This window comes from Orycteropus afer, unplaced genomic scaffold, assembly GCF_000298275.1.
Source record: "Orycteropus afer afer isolate SDZICR_OR568_19922 unplaced genomic scaffold, OryAfe1.0 scaffold00249, whole genome shotgun sequence".
NCBI lineage: Eukaryota > Metazoa > Chordata > Mammalia > Tubulidentata > Orycteropodidae > Orycteropus > Orycteropus afer.
In genome coordinates this window covers 3,792,911-3,818,464 of record NW_006921836.1, presented here as the reverse complement: position 1 = coordinate 3,818,464, position 25,554 = coordinate 3,792,911, and the positions used below count along the sequence as shown (strand labels likewise).

The following is a 25,554-nucleotide window of genomic DNA, read 5'->3' as shown; positions in this document are numbered from 1 at the left end:
TATATATATATATATATATATTTATAGATCTTAATAATTGACCTATACATCTACTAATTCTGTCAAAGGTTATTTTGCCAGTTCTCTAATAATAGATGTTTAGGTTGTTCCTAGTTTTCTATTATCAAATAAAAGAAACAGTGAACAGCTCTATAGATGTATCTTCAAGCAATTGTACAAGTATATCCACAGAATAAATTTCTAAAAGTAGAATTGCTTTATCAAAGGACATGGACACATAAAGTTTTCTTTATACTACCTAATTTCCTTATAAAAGCCTTTATCAATTCCTTCTAAATGTATATAAGCATTCCACTACTATAGGAATATTTTACATACTTCCTTTTTATAACTTTGAAACTACTATCTTTCTACATTTTTTGATGTGACAGTTAAGAGTTTAGATGGAAAATATAAATTTAGTTTAAAAATAAATTGACAGTAGTTTCTTCATATTCTGTTTAAAATTATCTCCTATATTGGTTACCTGGGTAAGATATCATTTTTATGTAGTTTATTTCTGCTTAAACCATTAAATATTATGGTCCTTTAGGATTTTCAGAGACACTCAGATATTCTTATTTTCTAAAACATTATCATTGTCAAATGCAGTTTTGTTCTTTGGATATCATTATTAATTACTAGAGTTTTAAGTTGCAGCTATATATGCCACAGTCCTGCAACGTTTAAACAAGTGCTTCCCTGAGGAATCATTCAGTAAATTAGGATTCACATTTAAAGTTCATCTTGTGATTTTTCTTTACCCAAAGCATATCTATGAGCTGAAAACCTTTCAAGAAGCTACAGAATCGTCTACAAAGCAATTAAATATTTCCTTAAAAATAATGTTTGTCTTTTCAGTTTTACTACTTATTTATACAAAAAAATTATACATTATATACAAAATTATATAAAATTATACATTATACAAAAAATAATGGTGGTTGTGAAATGAATTTCATAGAGTACATAGATGGTCTCTAGCAACTTTTCATTATCCCTTGACATCTCTGTTCTTCATGTGTGATTTGAAGTGTGGATAAAAATGAAAGTAAAATGATTTGATGCCAATGGCTAATTTTTATTTTAAAAACTACTTTTTAAAAGCACTGTGAGCTTCATTTAATGTAAAGTATTTCTGCAGAGTTCACTTTGCTGCTGCTTTGCAAAGGCGAATGAAAATAGAGATACTTTCCATTTACACATGCAAAAAACTGGGACACCAACAGGGAAGGTGACTGCCAGAGCATAAAATCAAGGAAGCCAGCAGTGTCTTGGCTCCTGGTCTGTGGTATATTCATTAGATTGCTACATCACATTCATCTTCATATACCCTCATTTCACCTCTTAGAAAAGAATGAGCTGAAAAATACCAGGAAGCAGACTGCTTCTTATAAACATTGCATGGCTGACATGAATATTTACCACTCAGTTTAATGTCCAAGAAATTTCTCTGTTCAAGGTTGTAGTAAAGAGTACTCTTAAATTCCTCTTAGTATTTCTAATTCGTTCAGTGAAACATGAATTTATTTATTATATACTTAACAATGTTGAACACTTCAGAGTAAAAGCCTTACTTTAAGTTTGAAGATGCATGCATAAGATTCCTCTACTTTAATAGCTATTACTTTATATTTCAGTTATACCAGTTATATCTTCTTTTTTATGCATAATCTTCTAAGAATATGCTAATATTAAATTAGGAAAGTAATAGTCACCCCCATCTGATAAGAACTTCAGATTTTGAGATTTTTAAAAATGACTAATTAAGGTAACATAAAATACTCAGGATCATAATGATAATGTAGATAACTGTTTGCTCTGAAATAATATCTATAAAGCCAGAAAAGTTACTGGGAACTAACTGCTCAAATTATAGCAATTGGATGTTTGGGAGTTCTGTAAGCTTTGCAATGAAGGACTAAAAATAGTACTCATTAATACCTTCATACCAAGTTATTAATTCGGTGATTTTTTAAATATAGGAAAAGTTATTTGAATCAGAAAGGCAAAGGAAACAATTGACAGAAGAACTGCAGAATGTGAAACAAGTAAGTGCATGAGTTATGTATACTCCCCGTTTTTATGTGTGTGTGTAAACATGTGAGATATAAAGCAGCAATGCATTATAATGTCCCAGATGCAAATACTCATATGGATCTATAAAGGAGTTACTTTTGGAAGTAGTACCTGTGTTACAGCTCTGCTACTACTGCTCAAAAGAAATGTTAAAACTCCTATTTGAAAATTGCTTTCAAAACCAGATATCCATTGACCAAAAGTGATCAGTCGCATTACTTTTCTATTCTGTTTTTTCTTTCTTTTTCCCTTTTCTTTTCACCTTTTATTCATACATCATTTCATTAAATAAATAAATAAACAAGGAAAAAAAACACCATCCAATGCAAACATTTTTTAAATTATAGAACATTGTTGGAGATGAATGGTGGTCACCTGATTTCAAATCTCTCCTATATTGTCCTCTCAAAGATATAAAATTGACAAGCAGAGCAAATAAAGCTATACATGGCCCTTCAACATGACTATGTGACAGAGAACACCACAACCTTCAACTTACATGTAAATCAAGCAGGAAGGAAAAAATTGCTGCAGCTCACTTGTCACAGCAAGCCTGGGATCAGAGAACATCATAGGTAAGACTTAAAGTACTATAAGAAAGCATGAAGGAAGTAGAGAAATTAAATGAAATACAAACAAAATCACCTCCAGAAAGTGAAAGTGTACCAATAAATGCCAAAATACTGAATACAGGTCAGGATTCAGTGGTCCTCATTGTTGTTGTTATGTGCTGTCGAGTCGGACCTAACTGACCGCTCTTTGGGTTTCCGAGGCAGTATCACTACAGAAGTAGATTGCCCAGTCTTCCTTCCGAGGCACTACGCTATCAGCGCTGACTATAAGAAAGAGACTTGAAAGTGTATGCAACCAGAAGTAACAGCCTTGGAGAAACGCTGTTTCTTGAGAAGAATCAGATATATAGAGAAGGCATGGTATCCTTGAAGACTAGGCAGTGAAGGAAAACAAGGAAATGAGAGGAGGAAAATTATAGATCCTACAGAAATTAAAGAGAAACATGACACACTAATTAATTCTCCCAGCCTACCCCCACCCCCACAACCATCAACCACAGTGTCCAGAAAAGAAACTGCACAGAAGAGGATACTTTGAACTAAGAACTCTTACCATGAAGCAAAAAAAGAATAGAAAAAAACCTGACCCCATCATTAAAAACTACTGTAAAAATCAAACAATGTGAATTCACACTTTCCTGCCAATGAACACTCTCCAAAACAATTCAGTGCACAAAGCTGAAGAAAACTAACATGACACTCCAAACTCAACTAAGTATATCTTCAAATAGCATTTAAGGCTATGAAAAAATACAAGTCAGAAATAAAAAAGTAAGAATAGAAAGTGTTGAAAAGCAGGAGGAAATGGAATGAGAGTTGATAAAACATAGGAAAGAAACAGAAGGAAAAGGTAAATACATATCAGATACGAAAACCGAATTACAAGGTGTCCAACAAAAAATACATATAAAAATGAAAAGGCATTGAAGAAAATCAAGAAAATGAAACTGAAATGAAGTAAAATGGTTTCCTGAAGAAGTAAATCAAAACATCTAAACAACACGAATATTTAGAATTATAATCCAAGAAAGCTTTCTAAGAATGAAAGAAGATCAGAATCTGTTACAGGGTACCGGGGAAATTTGACCTGGAAACTCCACCATATACCTTAGTAAAACTATCATAATTTTAAAATAAAAAGTGGTCAGAAGTTCTGGTTAAAAAGATTATATAACTTACTAAAGCACTAGAATTAGATTGGCATCAAAAACAACATACAGAGGGAGGCAATGGTGGAGCAGAAACTTTTAAAGAAAGTAACCTAAAGAAATTGTGAAATATTTTGTATGGCCAGATTGATGTTCAGCTAGCAAGGCTATAGAACATAAGTTCAGAATGTGCCAGGACTTGGCTGGAGTAGTGTACACATGTGGTATTACTGAGGAATCTAGGAGAGGATGAGCTTCATCCAACCAAAAAATTACTAGCATAACTTTGGCAAAACTTTCCAAATAGTGAACACATCACAAATTTCATTGTAGAGCTGAGATTAAAATGAGATTGAGTTCATGGGTGAAAGGATAATGTGTAAACATTAAATTCTGAAAAAATAAAAAATAAAAAGAATGTAATTTAAAAAAAAAAATAAAGGAAAAGGAGAAAATAAAATATGTTCATTCTGTTGAACATATTAAGTAAAGGCTAGCCATCCAGGAATATCATTTAAAACTGACATATTAGATAGAAAAGATTGAGTAAGAAAAAAGGGTAATATAAGCACTGTAAAAAGTAATAATACTAATGTAACTTACAGAATAAAAATTAAAATCTTTCTAAATACCAAAAGGAATTTATTAAAGATGCAAAAGGGACACATAAAATAAGCACAGTAAATTTAATATACCCAGTAATTTCAATATAAAACAGAGATCAAACGTAATAGTCATTTTAATCACCATAAGTGGGATTAATTCACCTATCAAAATAAAAGGTTTTCTTAAGAAAAAAATACTTTATCAAAACTGACCTCAGTAGATACAGAAAGTCTAAACAGACTAATATCCATAGAAATAAAGTTATCAAGGAACAATGCTACAAGAAAGGACCAAGCCAGATGGTTTCACAGAAGAATTTAACTAGACCTTTGGCGATCAGCAGCAAAACTACATAAATTGCTTCAGATTTGAGAAAATTGCCCTAATTCTATGATACAAGTATAACATTGGTCTTTCACCTGATAAAAGTAAGACAAAAGAAAATGCAACAAGACTAGAGAAAACAATTAGAGTCATGAATTGAAAAAGAAAACTGTATTTGCAGATGACATGGTAGCATATCTGGAAGACCCTAGAGAATCAATGAAAAAATGAAACAGTATCATAAGCTAACAAGATAGAAGATTAATATTCAAAATTCAGTTACATTTATGGGGAAAGAGGAGGGATCTTGCTTATAGTAGAATGCACCATGCTGACTGATAACTATGGAGCGGCTGCTAGACTTGGGAAAACAGCCTTCTGCATCTATTTTAGTAAAGACGGGATCAGGCAAGAATCATTAGATGCTAAATCTAGGGAGATATTTTGATGAAGAGAAGAATATGTACATGGTTTTAAATTATCTCCCTAAAAACTGCTTAGTTCTTACAAGCTGAAAAATAATATTCATACGGTAGAGAAATCATATAATACTTTGACCGGTGACAAAAGTGGACAAATCCAATGAAATCCATTTTATTACTTCAAATGTGCTACCCTTAAAAGGACTTTACTATCACTTATGTATTATTCTGGCCAAGAATCTATAACCTGAGTCTAGCCTCAGGAAACATCAGAAAAACAAAATGATGGAAAGTTTTATTATTTATTTATTTTATTTCATTTATCTACCTACCTATTTATTTATTTATTTATTTATTTATTTATTTTTAAAAAAAAGGCTATAGAATGTCCCAGAGTGAAGAGGCTAAAGAGACATGATAACTAAATATAATACCTAACCCTAAACTGGATTCTCCCTTGGAGGGAGAAAAATTCTATAAAGGACATTATTGGGTCAGCTAACAAAATTGGAATGCAGAAAGATTAGATAAAAGTAGTTGTGGTAGTTAAAGTTGTGTGTCAACTTGGCTGGGCCTGGTTGAGTGGCTGGGCAGCTGGTGGTAGTTATTTCCCCATGAGGAGACTGCCATCTGAGTAGCTGCTTTAGGGGTGTGGTCTGCTTCCTGTATATAAGAAGCAGCTTTAGGCATAGTCTCCAGCTTATGGCACACTTGAACCCTGCATGTAGCCATGTCATTGTTCGGCAGCCTGCCATGCTCTGCTGACCTTGGGGCTTTCAATGGACTTGAATTAATGGCCTGCCATGTGGTTTGTGCCTTTTTACTTGTCAGCCTTGGGCTTGTCAGTCCCAGCAGCCAGCAACTGTATGAAGAAAAACCTCCAGCTTCAGTGGGCTGGGAGTAGGAGGCAGCCCTTAGAGCCTTTTTACTTGTCAACCTTGGGCTTGTCAGTCCCAGCAGCCAGCAACTGTATGAAGAAAAACCTCCAGCTTCAGTGGGCTGGGAGTAGGAGGCAGCCCTTAGAGCCTGACACTTTGAACTCAGACTTTAAGCCTCCAAATTGGAAGAGAAACTCCTGTTTGTTAAAGCCACCCAACTTGTGGTATATTCCTGTCAGAGCAGCACTAGATAACCAAAACAGTAATGAGTCAACATTAAATTCCTGAATTTGATAATTGTTCTATGGTTATGTAAGAGAATGTTTCCATTCATAGGAAACACACACTGAAATTTTTAGAGGTAAAGATCCATAGCTATGATAAAGATGGTTACAAAAGAATTATGTGTGTATTTACATTTCCTTGGGTGGTACAAAAGGAACTCTGGTGGGTAGGAAAAGCATTTGGCTGCTAACCAGAAGGTCAGCAGTTCAATCCCATCCACTGCTCCACAGAAGAAAGATGAGTCTGCTTCCAGAAAGATTTACACCTGTGGAAAGCCAATGGGGTCCCTATGAGTCAGAATCAATTCAATGGCAGTTAGTTTTTAGCTTGGATGGTGCAAATGGTTAACACACTTGGCTGTTAACTAAAAGGCAGGAAGTTCAAATCCATCCAGAGCACCTTGGAAGAAAGACCTGGTGATCTCTGTCCAAAAAATCAGCCATTGAAAACCCTGTGGAGCACAGTTCTACTCTCACACACATGAGGTTGCCATGAGTCAGAATTGACTTGATGGCAGCCAGTTATAAACATTTATATCTTTAGCTATATAAATATAGAGAAAAAAGAGATAAAGATAGAGACAGAGATTATGCAAAATCTCAGCAGCAACATCCTTGAAATATCAGTGGTTTACAAGAATACTTTCTTTCTCCCTGATGAGCATGTTGGCAAGAGGGTGAATCTGAAGAATTAGGGCATCAGCTAATAGCAAACTTCAACAAGACAGAAAAGAACAAATGCTGGCGACGATGTGGAGAGATTGGGACTCTGATGCACTGCAGGTGGGACAGTAAAATGATACAACCACTGTGGAAATCAGTATGGTGATTCCTTAAAAAGTTGGAATTAGATATATTATTTTCTTCCAGCAATCCCATTACTAGGTATATATCCTAAAGAAGTGAGAACCAGCACAGGAACAGATACATGTACACCCATGTTCATCGCAGCACTATTCACAATAGCAAAGAGATGGAAACAGCCTAAAGGCCCATCAACAGAAAAATGGATAACCAAGCTGAGGTGCATACACACAATTTTTTTTTTCTCCTAAATACTTGGAACTTATCAGCTTTAGAATATCAAGCATTCTTGATAAAATGATAATTACATTAAAGGCTGATGTAAGACATGAATCTAAAGGAAAATGTTGCTGTTGCTATGTGCCATAGAGTCAGACCCGACTCATAGCGACCCCTCCTTGGATTGCCAAGGAAGTATCACTACGGAAGTAGATTGCCCCATCTTCCGAGGAGTGTAGTTTTTATTTCTTTTCATAGCAATACCTACTTTTTCCACATGAGGCCCTCCTGTATTTATTTCTCTGAAAGGATTATTTTCTGTTATTAAGGAAGGTCAATTGTGCATGAATAAATGACCTAGGACCTATATGTTTCAGAACTTAGTAGTGTTCAGTAGGAAAAAATGGGGCATAGATTTGAGGGGCTTAGCAGGAAGGACAGAGAGAATCTTCTGTGAGGCACAGTAAATTGAAAAAATGATTAGTGCAGCAGATGATCGACTTTGATGTCAAACTGTCTAGGTTCACACACTAATACTTCCACTTGCTAGCTTTTGACCTCAGGCAAATTACTCCACCTTTCTAAGCCCATTTTCTCATCTGTAAAATGGGTTTGATAATACAATCCTTCAAGCGTATACTGGAAATAGGATTGCCCAACCTTCCTTCCGTAGTGATACTGCCTCGGAAACCCAAGGAGGCGTCACTATGAGTCGGGGCCAACTCGACGGCACATAACATAACAACAACAAGCTAACCAGAAGACTGGTGGTTCAAACCCACCAGCCACTCCTTGGAAGGAAGATGGGGCAATCTACTTCCATAGTGACACTGCCTCGGAAACCCAAGGAGGGGTCTCTATGAGTCGGGTCCGACTCAACGGCACATAACAACAACAACAGCATATAAATTATTATTTATATATTATATAATTATACTCTATAAATTATTACTTAATATTTCCAGTATACGCTTGAAGGATTGTATTATCAAACCCATTTTACAGATGAGAAAATGGGCTTAGAAAGGTGGAGTAATCTGGTTAGCAGTCATATGCTTTAGGCACTATGCTACCAGAGCTCCCAATAATTTATATAGTAGTAATTATATAGACTATATAATTTATATAGTATGTAATTTATATATATAGCACATAGTAAGCACTCAAAAATACTATTATTTTAAATAACTAAAATACAGAAGAAGAAATAGTGAGTGCCAAAACAAATACGTAGAGATGATTTATTTTAACTATTTGATTTGTGGGAGGAAAAACTAGGGAAATCAGGAGACTTTTCATAGGTAATGTGATATATAAGCTTGAAAACACATTTCAGGCAGAGTAGACAGTAATGAGAATCATAATATGAGAAGAAAAGCTTGTCTTCAGAGCCAAAGTAGGCCTTTTTTGAATGATATCTTTACTGTTATTTGTTAGCATATTTTGCCTTCAACTCAAAACAGTAATAATATCCATCTCATAATCTGTTCATAGCATTTAAGATAATGAATATTAAGGGCCTAAAACAATCAAGCATATGGTCAGTCCCTAAAAAATAACAGTTGTGATTTATTTATTTTATCATTATACTCAGCAGTCATCATCATCATTGTTATTAGAAGCCTAGGAGAGCACAGAGCACAGAAGGGGGTCATGGACAGATGAAGGTGTTAGGAAATTACATTTGGGTGGCTATGTTGGAGCCAAAGCATGACACTTGAATGATAATTACAGTTTTAAACAATGGGCTATCATTGAAGATGTTTGAGAGAGAAAATAAAATGAACAATTTGCTCCACCTATAATCCCCCCTCCCTCTCACACTCCACATTCAAATATTTGACCCTACTTTTTTTTCTTTAAAAATTACAGAAGTTTACCATCTCCAGCAGTGGTCTAAGGCACCATCCTCTCCTGCCTGTGTTATTGTTATAGCCCTTTTTCACCCTTGCTCCCCCTACAGTCTAATCTGAACATTGCAACCAGAAAGATACTTTTAAAATTTAAATCAGAACTCTCCATGACATTCCAGTTCACTCAAAGTAAAAGCCAAAAGTCCTAAAAGTAGAAATCTACAAGTAAATGCCAAAATCTATGTAATTTACCATCTCACCTCCACCTCTCACATTCCTCTTACTTCAGTGACCTTGTCATCCCCTACTTTCATCTTCTTTTCTCCCCTCTTCTACTGCTTGCTCTCACCCCTCTGGCCATCATCACTCCCCTACTCCCGCTAATTGCTCTATGTGTATATGTGTTTTGTATTATCGATTTCTTTCTAATATTCTATATAATTTGCTTGTTATGGTTTTGCCCATTATCTGTATTCCACAACGAGAAGGAAAGCTTCATGAAGGCAGGTGTCTTTGATTTGTTCTCTGATGAATCTTAAGCAAACAGAACAATAACTGGCACAGAGTAGGAACTCAGTAAGTGCTTGGTGACTGAATGAAGGATATTTATACTTTAAGAAGATTAATCTGATAGCAGTTTAGGAAGTAACAAGATCTGATAAGAAACTGCTACAACAGTCTTGAACAGTATTGTTGAAGAGAAAAAGTGAGGCCATATGTGTATTGTTAAATTTTGAGCAACCACATTTTTAGTGCAAGTGTTAAATAGTATTGTGTTTTTAATTTTAAATTCCAGTTGTTCATTGCTAGTGTGTAGGAAAGCAAATTACTTGCTTTAATCACTTACTAAGGAGCTCTGGTAGCGTAGCAGTTAAAGCGCTCAGCTACTAACCAAAAGATCAGCATTGAAACATACCAGCCGCTCCATGGGAGAAAAATGAAACAGTCTGGTTCCATAAAGATTTACAGCCTTGGAATCCCTGTGGGGCACTTCTATCTGTCCTAAAGCAATCAACTCAATACCAAAAAAAAAAAAAACTCATTGCTGTGGATTTGGATCCAACTCATAGCAACCCCTCCTTGGATTTCTGAGGTGGTATCACTATTGAAGTAGATTGCCCAATCTTCTTTCCCAGGAGTGGCTGGTGGGTTTGAACCGCCAGCCTTCTGGTGTTTGTTTATAATCACACATTATTAGTTCCAGGAGTTTTTTTTGTTAATTCTTTGAGATTTTCTTCAGAGACAACATATCATCTGCAAAGAAAAACACTTTTATTTCTTCCTTCCCAATCTACGTACCCTTTATTTCCTTTCTTGTCTTAATTGCGTTTTCTAGGACTTCCAGTATCATATAGAATAAGAGTAATGAGAGAGGAAATCTTTGTCTTGCTTCCAGTCTTGTGGGGAAAGCATTTAGCTTCTCACCTTTAAATATGATGGTCACTGTAGGATTTTTGTAGATATTCTTTGTCAGGCTGAGGAAGTTCCCCTCTAGTCTCCCTCCACATTATTAAAAAAAAAGAGATATTAAAAAGAAACAGGTAAAATTAATTCTAATATTACACTTTAGCATGAAATAATATAAAAATTGATTATTGAACTGTTTTATATTCTTTTTTATACTCTATATGAAATCCTTTTATTTTACATTTAAAATACATGTCAATATAAACACTAAATTTTCATTAAAAATACTGAATCTGTATTTAGATTTCATAAAATTTATAGTTGGAAAAGGTAGATTTAACCAAATTTTTCCAAACATACTTAAAAATTTCTAATAACAGAAGTGTGCAAAATCATTTAATTTTAATATTTATATCCACATTGACAAAACTATTTCATCTTCTCTTCAAAGAGTCAATTTCCTTGGAAGCAAAATCATGTTCCAAACTACATCTCTTCAATACATTCACTAACTTTGTGTCAATTCAGCATTATTAACATCAAATTCAAGAAGATATTGCATAAATTGAAAGAATTTTAAATTTATCAGTATCAATGAAATTTAAAAAGTAATCAAGAATACAAACCACACAATGGTTAAGTGCTCATCTGCTAACCAAAAAAGTGAGCAGTTTGAACCCACCTGGCCCTCCACAGGTGAAGACTTTGCAATCTGCTCCCATAAAGATTACATGGAAAACCCTATGGGGCAGTTCTACTTTGTCTTACAGAGTCACTATGAGTTGGAATCAACAGCACACAACAACATTAACAAAATTACTTCAATTTTTTTTTTTTTAGTTTTGAAACCCAGTTTACAAAATGCAATCAATAATTTAAATCTACATATTGATTTATGTTGTTGTTATGTGCCGTGGAGTCAGCCCTGACTCATAGCGACCCCTCCTTGGGTTTCCGAGGCAGTATCACTACAGAAGTAGGATTGCCCAACCTTCTTTCCGAGATATTGATTTATAGTAATATATATATGTGTGTGTATGTGTATATATATACTAATATTATTGATTTAGACTACAAAGATTTTCTATTTAGGTGTAAGTTCTCATACTTTTCTAGCTTCACAAATAAACTTTTCCTTTCCTTGGAGCTTCAAATTTAACTCATTCATATGCAGTGTGATATCCATGAAAAAATAAATCACACAGCCATTGTCTTTGATTATTGAATATTAAGCAAATTTTTCTTTTGTTTTAAGAAAATCTTGAATTGGACATAAAAGTACATTAAGTTTTTCACAATTCAGCCAGGAATCCTTGGCAAAGAATATATGATCATTAAATTTATTGTCTTCTGTTTCTTTTAAAAATTCTGTAAACTGGCAGATTCATAGGATTTGCATGCATATAATGGCTGATGTTAACAACTATATCCATGATGCTTTTTATACTGTCTGCCCCAGATGTTATAAAACACTTTCAAAATGTATCATATAACAGAATGAAACAATAAAGAAAACACCAATCTCGGGTTTTAAATTTTTTATAAATATGAGGTTTTGGCCCAACATAACCAGAAGACTATCTCTCATGATAAAAAATGTTTTTTTGTTTGGTTGTTTTTTTTCCCACATCTAACTGAGACTCTTCTTTGATACTTATAAAAGAATCAACAATTTCTAGTCCTTTAGTCTGAAATTGTAGGCTGCAAGTTGAAAATACTTTTTTGTAAATTTAAAGCATGTCCAAAGTATGAGTTGTGTAGTTTCCTATATGCATGATTCACCTAAAGCTAAAGAAATGTTCTTCCAAGTTTTCCAGTTGTCAATCAACTGATCACCGATACTGTTATGAATTCTTGCACTCTATGGGCGTATTTGTTTTTTTGGCTTATTTGAAGACCTTTCAGATTTAGAAAATATCTTTCCTCACACTTTTCTAACAACAGTGACCATGAGTAAAATTAACATCTAAATGGAAAAATGATTTCCTTCTTTACACAAAAATCCAAGCAATTTTATAGCCATCCAAACTTAAATTATTGGACATTGAATTCTGATTTCAGGTAACTAATTGATCCTGTTTTGACTATGAAGAGAAAATTAATCACATTCACTCTGCGTTTGCAAAAATGCCTTTTAATATTTCTCACTTTTTATATGTTTAAACACTTTTTTATATAACAGACAGCTTGTTTTGTTCTGCCACAGCAAATTGCATCTCCATTTATTGTGAAATTTACAGCATGTCTTCTTCTGGTCTCTTTACTTTACTGTTCTTGTCATTTTAATTGTTAATTCCCCTCTGAACTTGAGAAGTGTTTGTCCAGATGACAGGTAGTAAAAGTTTTAACTGGGTGGTGGTGGTAATGGGAATACACCAAAGGGATCAGTGCAGTGTGAAAGATACCATGGGGATAAAGTCAAGCAGACTTAACAATATTGTTGTTGTTGTTGTTGTTATGTGCCATCGAGTCGGCCCCGACTCATAGCGACCCCTCCTTGGGTTTCCGAGGCAGTATCACTACGGAAGTAGGATTGCCCAACCTTCCTTCCGAGGAGTGGCTGGTGGGTTTGAACCGCCAGCCTTCTGGTTAGCAGTCAAGTGCTTTAGCCACTATGCTACCAGAGCTCTAATAAGCAAAGGGAGCAGCTTTGTGATTTGTTGATTCAGATTATAATGATACAATTAACAAAACAGGAGAAATGAAATTGAGTGAAGATGTTTTAATTCATAATATTGTTTAATGTTTGGGAGCTCTGGTGGCATAGTGCCTAAGGCATTTGACTGTGAACCAGAAGGCTGGCAGTTCAAACCCCCCAGCCATTCCTTGGAAGGAAGGTTGGGCAATCCACTTCTGTAGTGCTACCACAATGTTTAGTTTTCAGTTTGAAAAAAAGTAGAAAAATCTGTATATGTCTCTCTGTATACAAACCCACAGGCATATATACTGAAACACTGCTCTTCATTTCAGAAACAAGTACTTGTGGTAAATAATAGAATACCCAAAATCAACCTGACAACAATCCATTTTTTATAGATAATGTATGGATTATGCATACCGCTGAATTTCTCTTATGTGTATCTTATTATTGTATTGTTGTATGCCATCAAGTCAATTCTATGTCACAGTGACCTTGTATGACCAAGCAGAATGCCCCATAGGGTTTCCTAGGCTGTCTGTAATCTTTAAGGGATCAGATCACCAGGTCTTTTTTCCTTTGGAGGGGCTGATGGGTTCTAACAGCTGACCTCTTGGTTAACACCTGAGCACTTAACCACGAGCCACCAGTGCTTCTCTTATGTATTTAAGGAAAAAAAAAAAAAGTTCATTGCCAACGAGTCGGATCCGACTCGTAGCGCCCCCTCCTTGGGTTTCCGAGGTGGTATCACTACAGAAGTAGATTGCCCAATCTTCCTTCCCAGGAGTGGCTGGTGGGTTTGAACCACCAGCTTTCTGGTTAGCAGTCAAATGCCTTAGGCACTATGCTACCAGAGCTTCTCTCTTATGTATATAGTATGATATTTTGTTAATGAGATTGGAGTGATATAAACTTATTATTAATGAAAGAGTTCCTATGTTTTAATGAAAATACTGCCACTGCATTTTTCCAAGAATTTCTGTTTGTTCACAATTAATGAAATAGTCTTTAAAAATTACAAATTAAGAGTAAGAGTGTATAAGTCTTAAAGACATTTAAAAAACAGAAACTTTAGTGGTATGAAATTTGGCAAAGTTTTGTTCCCTTTGATTTGGTATCTATTTGAAGACCTTAACATGAAGTCAGAGTACTAACAATTATGCAATATAAACCCATTAAATACATTGGAAATGACCACTAGATTGATTTTTACTATGTTTTCCAATAATGGTTACCAGTTGTGACAAGGGGATACAATTTGATAACCTTTATTTACTCACTTACAATTGATTTATCTTGAGACAGTGGCCTAATCCTGAAAACAGAATAATCTCTCCTTCTGAAGGTACAATGCAGTCACCACAAGGTCAATTCTGATGACCTCACGTGTTTCAGAGTAGAACTGTGCACCACAGGATTTTCAAAGGCCGGTTTTTGGTAGATCACCAGACCTCTGGGTGGACTCCAACCACCAACCGTTCAGTTAACAGCCCAGCACCTTAGCTGTTTGCAGAAGGCTCATTAACTACTTTAAATTATGGAAATCCATTTAGCTTTATTTCATGTAGGTGCCCCAAAAGAAAGCAGTGAACAACTAAAAGGGGCAGGGACAAAGGAGGAAGAAAGGAAGAAGAACGAGAGAGTGAGGGTAGGAATAAATTAAAAAGGAAAGAACAAAGCTGTGAGGGGATCCCTTTTTACCAGAAAGATCAAGCCCATTGATTTTTCAACCAGGAATGGCTACCGGAATACTTAATCATTGTTCTGAAAAGAACTGGCTCTCCTGTTCTCTAAAGTCTAAATAATATTATGAGTTGTTATGCTTTAGAGAATAACCCAACCTTACTGTTTAAAATCATGAGCATAACTTCCTATGAAATTATATTTGTTGTTATTTTCTTCAAGTTATAACAACATTTAACAGGCTTGGGTCACTCTTCTAGCAATTCTCTTTGATCAACTTTCTATAAAATGTTCTCAAACTTAAGTTGTTTTTAAACTTTCTTTCAGTATAGTGTTATGACCTAAGGCAGCAATAAATTGGTGAACAGTCCAAAACCCAAATATTTAGCCTGTCTGAACTGGTCTTTGCCCTAAAGAAACAGGGGAAATTGTTCATTTGGCAACCTCTCTAGGTTCAGATAAGCCCAATTGTAGTTGCCCTCCCTCACCTGTGCAAAAGTTGGGTTGAATGCTTAGAAGGGCAAAGTCCTGAAGCAGAAATGTAAGGTCAGATTAGCCCAGGATTCTCTATGGACAATTGAAGTTGAACATAAACTTAGTTGGTACAGCTGGCATGTGAGTGATCTTACTTAATGGATGAAGCAATAAAGGACACTTTAAGAACAGATTAAGTAAATATATCCCTAAGAAGAGCAATAAGTTGTCCTTACACAGATAATTGTACTAAGAAAAATGGGAATTCCAGAACACTTGATTGTGCTCATCAGGAACCTCTACATAGACCAGGAGGCTGCCATTTGAACAGAACAAGGAGGTACTGCATGGTTTAAAATCAGGAAGGGAGTGTGTCAGGTTTGTATCCTTTCACCATACTTATTCAATCTGTATGCTAAGCAGATAATCCAAGAAGCTGGACTATATGAAGAAGACCATGGCATCAGGATTGGAGGAAGACTCATTAACAACCTGCAATATGCACATGGCACAGTTTTGCTTGCTAAAAGTGAGGATGACTTGAAGCACTTACCGATGAAGATTGAAGACTATAGTCTGCAGTATGGATTACATCTCAACATAAAGAAAACAAAAATCCTCACAACTGGACCAATAGGCAGCATCACAATAAATGGAGAAAAGATTGAAGTTGTTAAAGATTCCATATTACTTGGTTTTACAATCAATGCCAACGGAAGCAGTAGTCAAAACATCAGACGATGTATTGCACTGGGCAAATCTGTTGCAAAAGACCTCTTTAAAGTGCTGAAGAGTAAAGATGTCTCCTTGAACACTAAGATACGCTTAACCCAAGCCACAGTATTTTCAGTCGCCTCATATGTGTCTTCGGGAAGACTGAAGAAGAGTTGATGCTTTTGAGTTGTGGTGTTGGCAAAGAATACTGAATGTACCTTGGACTGCCAAAAGAACAAACAAATCTGTTCTGGACGAAGTGCAGCCAGAATGCTCCTTGGAAGCAGGAACAAACAAACTTGGTCTCACCTACTTTGGTCCTGTTGTCAGAAGGGACCATTCCCTGGAAAAGGATATCATGCTTGGTAAAGTGGTGAGTCAACAAAAGAGGGGGAGGCCCTCAAAGAGATGGATTGACACAGTGGCTGCAACAATGGGCTCAGGTATAAGATTGTGAGACTGGCACAGGAGTGGGCAGTGTTTCATTCTGTTTGCACTGGGTCACTACGAGTTGGAGCAGACTCAATGGCACCTAATAACAACAACAACCACCTCTCTTCACAGCCTTGGTGGTGTAGTGATCCAAACACATCAGCTGCTCTGTAGAAGAAAGATGTGACAATCTCCTCCTGTAAGATTGTTGTTAGGTGCTGTGGAGTTGATTCTGACTCATAGTGACTCCATGTACAACAAAGCGAAACATTGTCCAGTCCTGTGCCATTCTTCCAAACCTTGCTATCCTTGAACCCACTGTTGCAGCCACTGTGTCAATCCATATTCTTGAGGGTCTTCCCCTTTTTCTCTGACCCTACACTTTACCAGGGAGCACTGGTAGCATAGTGCCTAAGGCATATGACTGCTAAACAGAAGGCTGGCGGTTCAAACCCACCAGCCACTCTCCGGAAGGAAGGTTAGGCAATCTACTTCCATAGTGATACTGCCTTGGAAACCCAAGGAAGGGTAGCTATGATTCGGATCCGACTCCACGGCAATGGTTGCATTTTTGCGTTCCACTTTACCAAGCATGGTATCTTTCTCCAGGGACTGCTCCCTTTTGACCACATGACCAAAGCAGATGAGACGACATCTCGCCCTTGACACTTCTAAGAAGCATTTCAGCTGCACTTCTTCCAGGATAGATTTGTTTGTTCTTCTGGAAGTCCATGATATTTTCAGTATTCTTCATCAATACCATGATTCAAAGGAATCAATTTTTCTTTCTTCTTTATTCGTTGTCCAGCTTTCACATGCATATGAAGTGATTTAAAATACTATAGCTTAGGTTATGCACACCTTAATCTTCAGAGACATCTTTGCTCTTCAACACTTGAAAGAGGTCTTTTGCAGCGGATTTGCCCAATGCAATACGTCATCGTCTGATGTCCTGACTGCTATTTCCATTGGTACTGATTGTAGAACTGAGTAATATGAAGTCTGACAACTTCAATCTTTTCTCCATCTATCATTATGCTGCTTATTGATCCATTGTGAGGATTTTTGTTTTCTTTAGATTGAGGTGTAATCCATACTGCAGACTGTAGTCTTTAATCTTCATCAATAAGTACTTCAAGTCATCATCACTTTCAGCAAAGTTGTGTCGTCAGCATGTCGCAGGTTGTTAATGAGTCTTCCTTCTATTCTGATGCCACGTTCTTCTTCATACAGTCCAGCTTCTCAGATTATTTGCTCACCATACAGGTTGAATTAAAAAAAAAAAAAAAACCTCACTGCCATTGAGTCGATTCGACTCATGGCGACCCCTCCTTGGGTTTCCAAGGCTGTATCTCTACCCAAGTAGATTGCCCAATCTTCCTTCCAAGGAGTGGCTGGTGGGTTTAAATTGCCAGCCTTCTGGTTAGCAGTCAAATGCTTTAGGCACTACACCACCAGAGCTCCTACAGATTGAATAAACATGGTGAAAAGATACAACCCTGATGCATGACTTTCCTGACTTTAAACTATGCAGTATCCCATTTTTCTGTTTGAATTGTCCCCTGGTCTATGTACAGATTCCTCATGAGCATAATTAAGTGTTCTGAAATTCCCATTCTTTGCATATTATCTATAATTTGTTAAGATCTACATAGTCAAATGCCTTTGCATAGTCAATAAAACACAGGTAAACATCTTTTTGGTATTCTTTGCTTTCAGCTAAGATCCATCTGATATAGCAATGATATTCCTTCTTCCATGTCCTCTTCTGAATCTGGCTTGCATTTCTGTAAGTTCCCTGTCAATATACTGCTGCAACCGTTTTTTAATTATCTTCAGCAAAATTTTACTTGTGTGTGATATTAATGATATTGTTTCATAATTTCCACACTCTGTTGCATCACTTTTCTTTGGAATGGGCACAAACATGGATCTCTTCCAGTCAGTTGAAGGTAACTGTCTTCCAAATTTCCTAGCATAAATGAGTAAGCACCTTCAGTACTGCAACCATTCGCTGAAACATCTCAGTTCTATCCATTCCTGTAGCCTTGTTTTTCACCAATTCCTTCTATGCAGCTTGGACTTCTTCCAATACCGTTGGTTCTTAATCATATGATACCTCCTGAAATAGCTGAATGTCGACCAATTCTTTTTGGTATAGTGACCTTGCATATTCCTTCCAACTTCTTTTGGTGTTTTCTTGCATTGTTCAATATTTTGCCCATGGAATCCTTCAGTATTGCAATTCAAGACTTGAATTTTTTCTTCAGAGCTTCCACTTTGAGAAGTGTGCTGAGCATGTTCTTCCTTTTTGGTTTTCTAATTCCAGGTCTTTGCACATTTCCTTATAATTCTTTACTTTGTCTTCTTGAGCTATCCTTTGAAATCATCTATTCAGCTCTTTTATTTCATCATTTCTTCCTTTTAGTTTAGGTATTCTCTGTTCAAGAGCAAGTTTCAGAGTCTGTTCTGACATCCATTTTGGTCTTTTCCATGAAGATTGCAGCCTTGGAAACCCTATGGAGCTGTTCTACTCTGTCCTATGGCATCACTATGAGTCGTAATAGACTTAACAGCAACAGATTTTTTCCTGTCTTCATTGATTCATAATGCTACCTCTGTGGTTTGCCAGTTTTCCAGATAATGTTTTTTCCAGGTTAGTGCTATTGTGGACTGTGCTGCTATGAACAATTTTTACATGTCTCTAGTTAAACATATGAACAATTATTACAGTTACTCTTAGTTATTTACCTGTTTTTTTGTCATACAATTTTCTTGGCTTTCATCAATTTACACTCTCCACAACCTTTCCAATACTAGGTATTGTCAGATTTTATAATTTTTCCCAATTAACAGGTATAAAGATGTACCTTCTGTGTTCTTGCATTGCATTTCACTGATCAGATCACCAATGATGCTCTTCATATGTTTTAATGGTATTTCTTTGGTGAAATGTCTCTTACCCTTGTTTTATTGGATTGTTTGCATTCTTATTTGCATAAAAAATCTCTATGCTTTTTTGATACTAATTATTTGATAATTTATTGTAAATGCATTCTTTCAGTTTCACCTGTCCAAAAAAAGAGGGAAATGAGTAATAAGTGATTACTAAAGACCTGTTTAGAAGCTCTGGTGGCATGGTGCCTATGGCATTTGACTGCTAACTGGAAAGCTGGCAGTTCAAACCCACCAGCCACTCCTAGGAAGGAAGACTGGGCAATCTACTTCCATAGAGATACTGCCTCAGAAACCCAAAGAGGGGTCGCTATGAGTCGGATCCGACTCAATGGCAGTGTTTGGTTTTTTACATTTTATACTTTTAGAGATTGTATCCTTTGTTCATTTATTAAAGAAACAGTAAAGCCTCTAATTTGAAGAATTTATATGACTTCCCACTCCCTTTTTATTCTTCTCTGGTCATCTGAATATTTTGTAGTTTTTCAGTAGAACACTAGAGAGAATTCTAAGATGCCATCTTACCTTCAGAGAGAAACAGAAAGAAAACGTGTATTTAATTTGTTTGGCTTTTCCATCCTTGTAGGGTGCTCTGGTAAGATGTCCCTGTGTTTCCATTTCCATTCCCATTTCCTTGTAACCTCAAAACATCAACTTTTATTTTCTATGAAAAACTTTCTGCACAAGGATCCTTCATGCTTCTCTTCCATAGCCATAGCCAGCTCCTTCCATGTCTCCTTCCCTAATGCCTGGTAACCACTAATCCATTCTCCTTCTATAATTCTGTCATTTCAAGAATGTTATATAAATGGAGTCACACAATATGTAACTTTTGAAGATTGGCTCTTTTCACCGGCATAATTCCCTGAGATCCATCTAAGTTGTTGACTCTTATCAGTATTTCCATTCTTTTAATTAACTGAGTACATGTAAATTGATGATACCTGAAGAAGGTTGGTAGGTCCTATCAAAGTCAATTTCCTGGTGGTTGTGATATTGTGTAATATTAATGCAAGATGTAACCACTAGGAAAGTCTAGGTGAAGAGTACACAGTACTCTCTGTATTATTTCTTACAACTCTTTGTGAATCTGCAGTTATTTCAAAATAAAAGGTTAATAAAATAAATAATTGAAAGGTTAATAAAAAGCAAAAAAAAAATCCTGTTTGAGAAAAGAGATTATAAAGCTCTTATAACGTTAAAGCTTTGACAGCAAACAGAGTGGAGAAATATATTAAAATTGATTGGATTTATTTTTCAACATTAATTTCTTTTTTTGTGATTCAGAAAATGAGTCATGTGTTCTACACCATTAGACTCTACCCAAGAAACTGCCTAAGGTAAAGGCAGCCTGTGTAGAAAAGGAACATGAAGACATAGCTTTGGGACAGCCCAGTTGGCATTCTTGCCCGCACAGACACCAGCCATACCTGGTGATTCACAGGATCTGAATGTAGCATTCTAATCAAGCATTGGCAAACAAAGGTGTCTATTTCAGAAGTCTCATTTCCAGAAATAATAATAATAATAATAATATGGAAAAGATCTTACCATCTTATGAATTCTGAGAGAAATTTTGAGTCAGAATCAACCTGATAACAGTGAGTTTTGGTTTATTCAACTAAAGACACTACTTTAATTGTGCTAGATTAATTTGAATCACAGAATTTCCCATGTTAGAGGAATTTGGAAGGCAACTAATCTTATTCTTCATAGAAACCTTCCAGTGCATTTGATCATATATCGCCAATAGTTGGTTGACTAGATTAGAGAGGATGATAGTAAGATCCTGGGTTCCATCCTGTGAGCTTTAGATTCTGGCTATTCAAGGACCACATAGCACACTCTCTCATCAATTGTTTCACACATTACCTATTGTTACTCTGTAAGAGACACCTAGAAAAAGAGTTAAAGTTAAGAAACATTTATTAAGCACTCATTATGTATGAAAGCACCACGTGAAAGCTAGAATATATATTTGAGGAACTGTCAGTCTTACAAAAAGAAAAATAGAACAAAACCATCACTTCCTAGAGAGCATTTCAGAATTGGTGCTCTATAGCTGGAATATTTTTAGATACATGTTTGTATACCAAGGTTAGTATTACTCGTATTACTTTCCTTATTTAACAAAAAAACAACTGCAAATCTCTAAAATTCCATAGTCAGTTGCTAAGAGAGCACCTTTCATAGTGTATTTTAAACATCTTTGTAGATGCCAAACATTGTATGTTTCTTCATGTTAGAGCAATATATATTAATTTGCCTGACAAACTAGTAGATTTTAGCCAAGGAGGAAGTGGTGATAAGGAAGTTGATACTATAAAACTCTTATCTTGGTGGTGTAATATGTGAGAAGCTTTTACTTCAGTATGGGACTCATGACATTTTGTTAAGTGATTTATTCACAAACTTTTTTAGAATTAGAAACAAGACTTCTCTAGTCATGCTGAATCCCACAGAAGTAAATCACTCTACTTGATTCAGACAGAACAAGGGGTACTGCATGGTTTGAAATCAGGAAGGGTGTGCATAAGGATTGTATCCTTTCACCTAACTTATGAAGAAGAGCATTGACATCAGGATTGGAGAAAGACTCATAAACACACCTTCAATATGTAGATAATACAACCTTGCTTTCTGAAGTACTTACTGATGAAGATCTAAGGCTAGAGTCTTCAGTATGGAGTATACCTCAATGTAAAGAAAACAAAAACTCCTCACAACTAGCCAAATAGGCAGCATCACAATATATGGAAAAAAGATTCATTTTACTTTGATCCACAATCAACACACATAGAAGTAGCAGTCAAGAAATTGTTGTATTGCACTGGGCAAGTCTGCTGCAAAGAACCTCTTTAAAGTGTTAAAAGCAAAGATGTCACTTTGAAGACAAAGGTTTGTCTAACCCAAGCTATGGTATTTTCAGTAACCTCTTATGCATGTGAAAGCTGGACAGTGAATAAGGAGACTGAAGACGAGTTGATGCCTTTGAATTGCTGAGTTCATGAAGAATACTGAAAATACCGTGAACTGCCAGAAGAACAAACAAATCTGCCTGGAGGAAGTGCAGCCAGAAAGTTCCTTAGAAGAAGAATGGCGAGACTTCATCTCACCTACTTTGATCGTATTGTCAGAAAGGACCAGTCACTGGAGAAAGATATCATGCTTGGGAGAAAGTCAGCAAAAAAGGGAAAAAACCGTCCGTGAGATGGGTTGACATAGTGCTGCAACAATGGGCCCAAGCATAGTAAGGATCGTGAGGATGGCACAGGACTGGGCAGTGTTTCACTCTGTTGTGCATAGGGTCACTATGAGTTGGCACCAACTCGATGGTACCTAACAAGAACAACAACTCAAAAATAGTGTACTTTGATTCATTGGCATCCATGTATTGATGTCTAAGATTGTCTGTGACCATGGATTTTAAATTAAATTGTGAACTCCATCAAAATTCTTCAATATTAAAGGCAGCTGATTTTCTGATGTGATTGCTACTCTTGACCATATACCCCTTATCTTACTGGTTTTCCATTTCCACTCCTGCTTTTTCTTCTTCCCACCTATTGTATTCTTAATCAATAATTGTTTCCTCTTTTTTCCTCCATTAATTTATAAGATCTCTTTACATTATAAATATATTAATCTTTTTCCTACCAAATCTGGGGCAAATATTTTCCCCTATATACCCTACATATGAATTGCCTTTGCAGTTTAATGACTTCCTAGCCAAATTTTAGATGCATATTTCCCTATGTTTTTCTTTATTTAAACCATCTAAGAAATTATTTTGTTTGGTAATGATATGAAATGAAATCTACATTTTTTAAAAATCAGATCGTTTGTAGTCTCAACCATTTATTATTTTGTGGTATCATTATTGTTATAAATTCTTACATAATGTAGGGTCTCTTGTTGACTATCTGGGCTGTCTAGTCTCTTTGTCAATAAACATTTATTAGGTAAATGAATGAATGTTTTATCTAACTCTTATTAATAGTATCAACTATTGTAGCTTTATGAATGTCTTAAACCCTTGGACTAAGTCTCACCTTGTTTGTTTCTTTATTTTTTTCTAACTTCTTTTTCCCCAGTTCTCACTGATTTATTCTTCCAAATCTTATTCTTCCAAATCCACTTAAAAATCTTATCTGTTTAGATAGTCTGGTATTTAGATTCAAATTTACAGGTCTGACGAACTCTTCAAAATAAGTTATATATATATATATATATATATATATATATATATAAGATTTATTCAAACTGAATTAAACCCAAAGAGGTTAATTTGGTAGGAGGGCATTTCTGTTCTGTAATCAGGTCTCCATTAAACTCCAAACTTCAGACTAATGATAAATGTTCAGTATCTGGAAAAGCAGCCTTCGAGTTGTACCATGTTGCAATGAAGAAGATTTAACACTGATTATGAAAGGAAATTTCTGATACTGTAAATGTTCCCCTTGGGTACATTTGTAATCAGAACTGAAGAAGCAGGGAAATAGTTTTGTTTGTTTTTTTAGTGTCAACCCTCACTAAACCAAACACACATGTTCAAGGTTAAAAATATCTTCAAAATGGGGGGCTTAATTAACTAATACTTACATTGAAAACCTACAACTTTCATATAGTAAAATGTATCAGGTAGATACACTTGTGTGTCTGTCCTTGATTAGGAACTTCTGTTTAGAAAGGAGATTGAAAATTGTTTCTTTGATTTTCTTTGATGTTCAGAGGCAGAAATCAATTTTGCACCTTTTGGAGAGTCAGGCAGCTGCAGGTAAAGAAGTTGACAGCTCTTGGGAGGCTTAATTAGAGCTAATTATAATCTGATCGACCTGCTTTTCCCATAAAAAGCTTAACCAAAGCTTCATTTGCAAAGTGAGGATTTTGTTTTTTCACACAAACTGGAGAAAGTCTTTTTTCTTTTTGATTTGCAGATGTCTGTCATTATTACATATTTACAAAGAAGAGTTGCCCATATAGAATCAGAGATTTGGATGGAGTTAGGAAGGTCCTTCAAGATTATGTGGACCTTGGGATCATGAGAGACTCATGGTGGAAAACTGTCATTTTTTAAAGAACTATAAACTGATGTGCTTAACTTTAAAATCATATCTTTAATAGAAAACCAAAAAATAAAATCGTTGAACATCGTCAAGTATAACTGTCCTTTCCCAACCGTGGCATTTTTAAAAATTTCATTTGGTTTTGATAGATTCTCATCTGTTTAGTAAATATCGTAAAAGGATTTTTTTTTAATTATATGTGTAAAGAGAGGATAATGAAATGATTTGCTTTTCGTTAAGTGGTGTTTTTTTTCCATAGATGGCTTTTTTTCCATAGATGTTTTGTGGTTGTTACTGCAATTATTCAAATGAAATGTAATTCTACTAATATTCCCATAAAATTGAAACCCTTCATGAAGAACTTTCCTATGGAAGCTTCTTACTAATAAAAGCGCTAAGGCATTTATTACATATGAAAAACTAAATAGTCATATTCACTTTTTGTCAACTCACTTATCCACTCATTTTTATATTAAATGAAACATCTATTCATGTTAGATAAAGCTTTCTTTTTTAAAAAAAAAGAAAAAAAAACTTTTTATTGTGATTTGGGTGAAAGTTTACAGAGCAAATCAGTTCTCCATTCAAGATCATACTTTGGCTCTCTTGGGTTACAGGTGAGGAGAGACAACTCAGGGACGCCCAAAGCAGCAGGCGGGAAGAGCAGGAGAAAGGGGATTAAAAGCCAGGAAGCCAGACAGAGGTACAGTCAGCCACAGGGACCCAGGTGGGGGTGATACGAGAGGTCTCCAACAGCAAGACAAACTTGTCTATTGGTTTGTCCTACTATGGTGACATGTAGACATGAGTTTTGAGGCTGAGCCTGTGGTGTTTAAAACCCAGTGAGATGCACCTGGTGCACAGGTAACAGCCCAGCTTATAGACTGAGACAGACTAGGAAGAAGCAAGAGGCCATCCACTTCTCAAAGAATTGGCCAGGGAAAACCTTATGAATAGCAAAGAAACACTGTTTGGTACATTACCGCACACCTTTAG

The 25,554-nt window shown here is 35.7% G+C and overlaps 1 protein-coding gene across 1 annotated transcript in view; it reads left to right on the top strand.

Moving 5' to 3' along the window:
- The window catches only part of STXBP4 (syntaxin binding protein 4), a 207,062-nt gene that overhangs the window by 59,597 nt on the left and 121,911 nt on the right, over nucleotides 1-25,554 (top strand). The window contains exon 10 of the mRNA XM_007949651.1: nucleotides 1,986-2,051. Coding sequence (XP_007947842.1) covers nucleotides 1,986-2,051 — 66 coding nt within the window. The remainder of the gene's footprint in view (nucleotides 1-1,985; nucleotides 2,052-25,554) is intronic.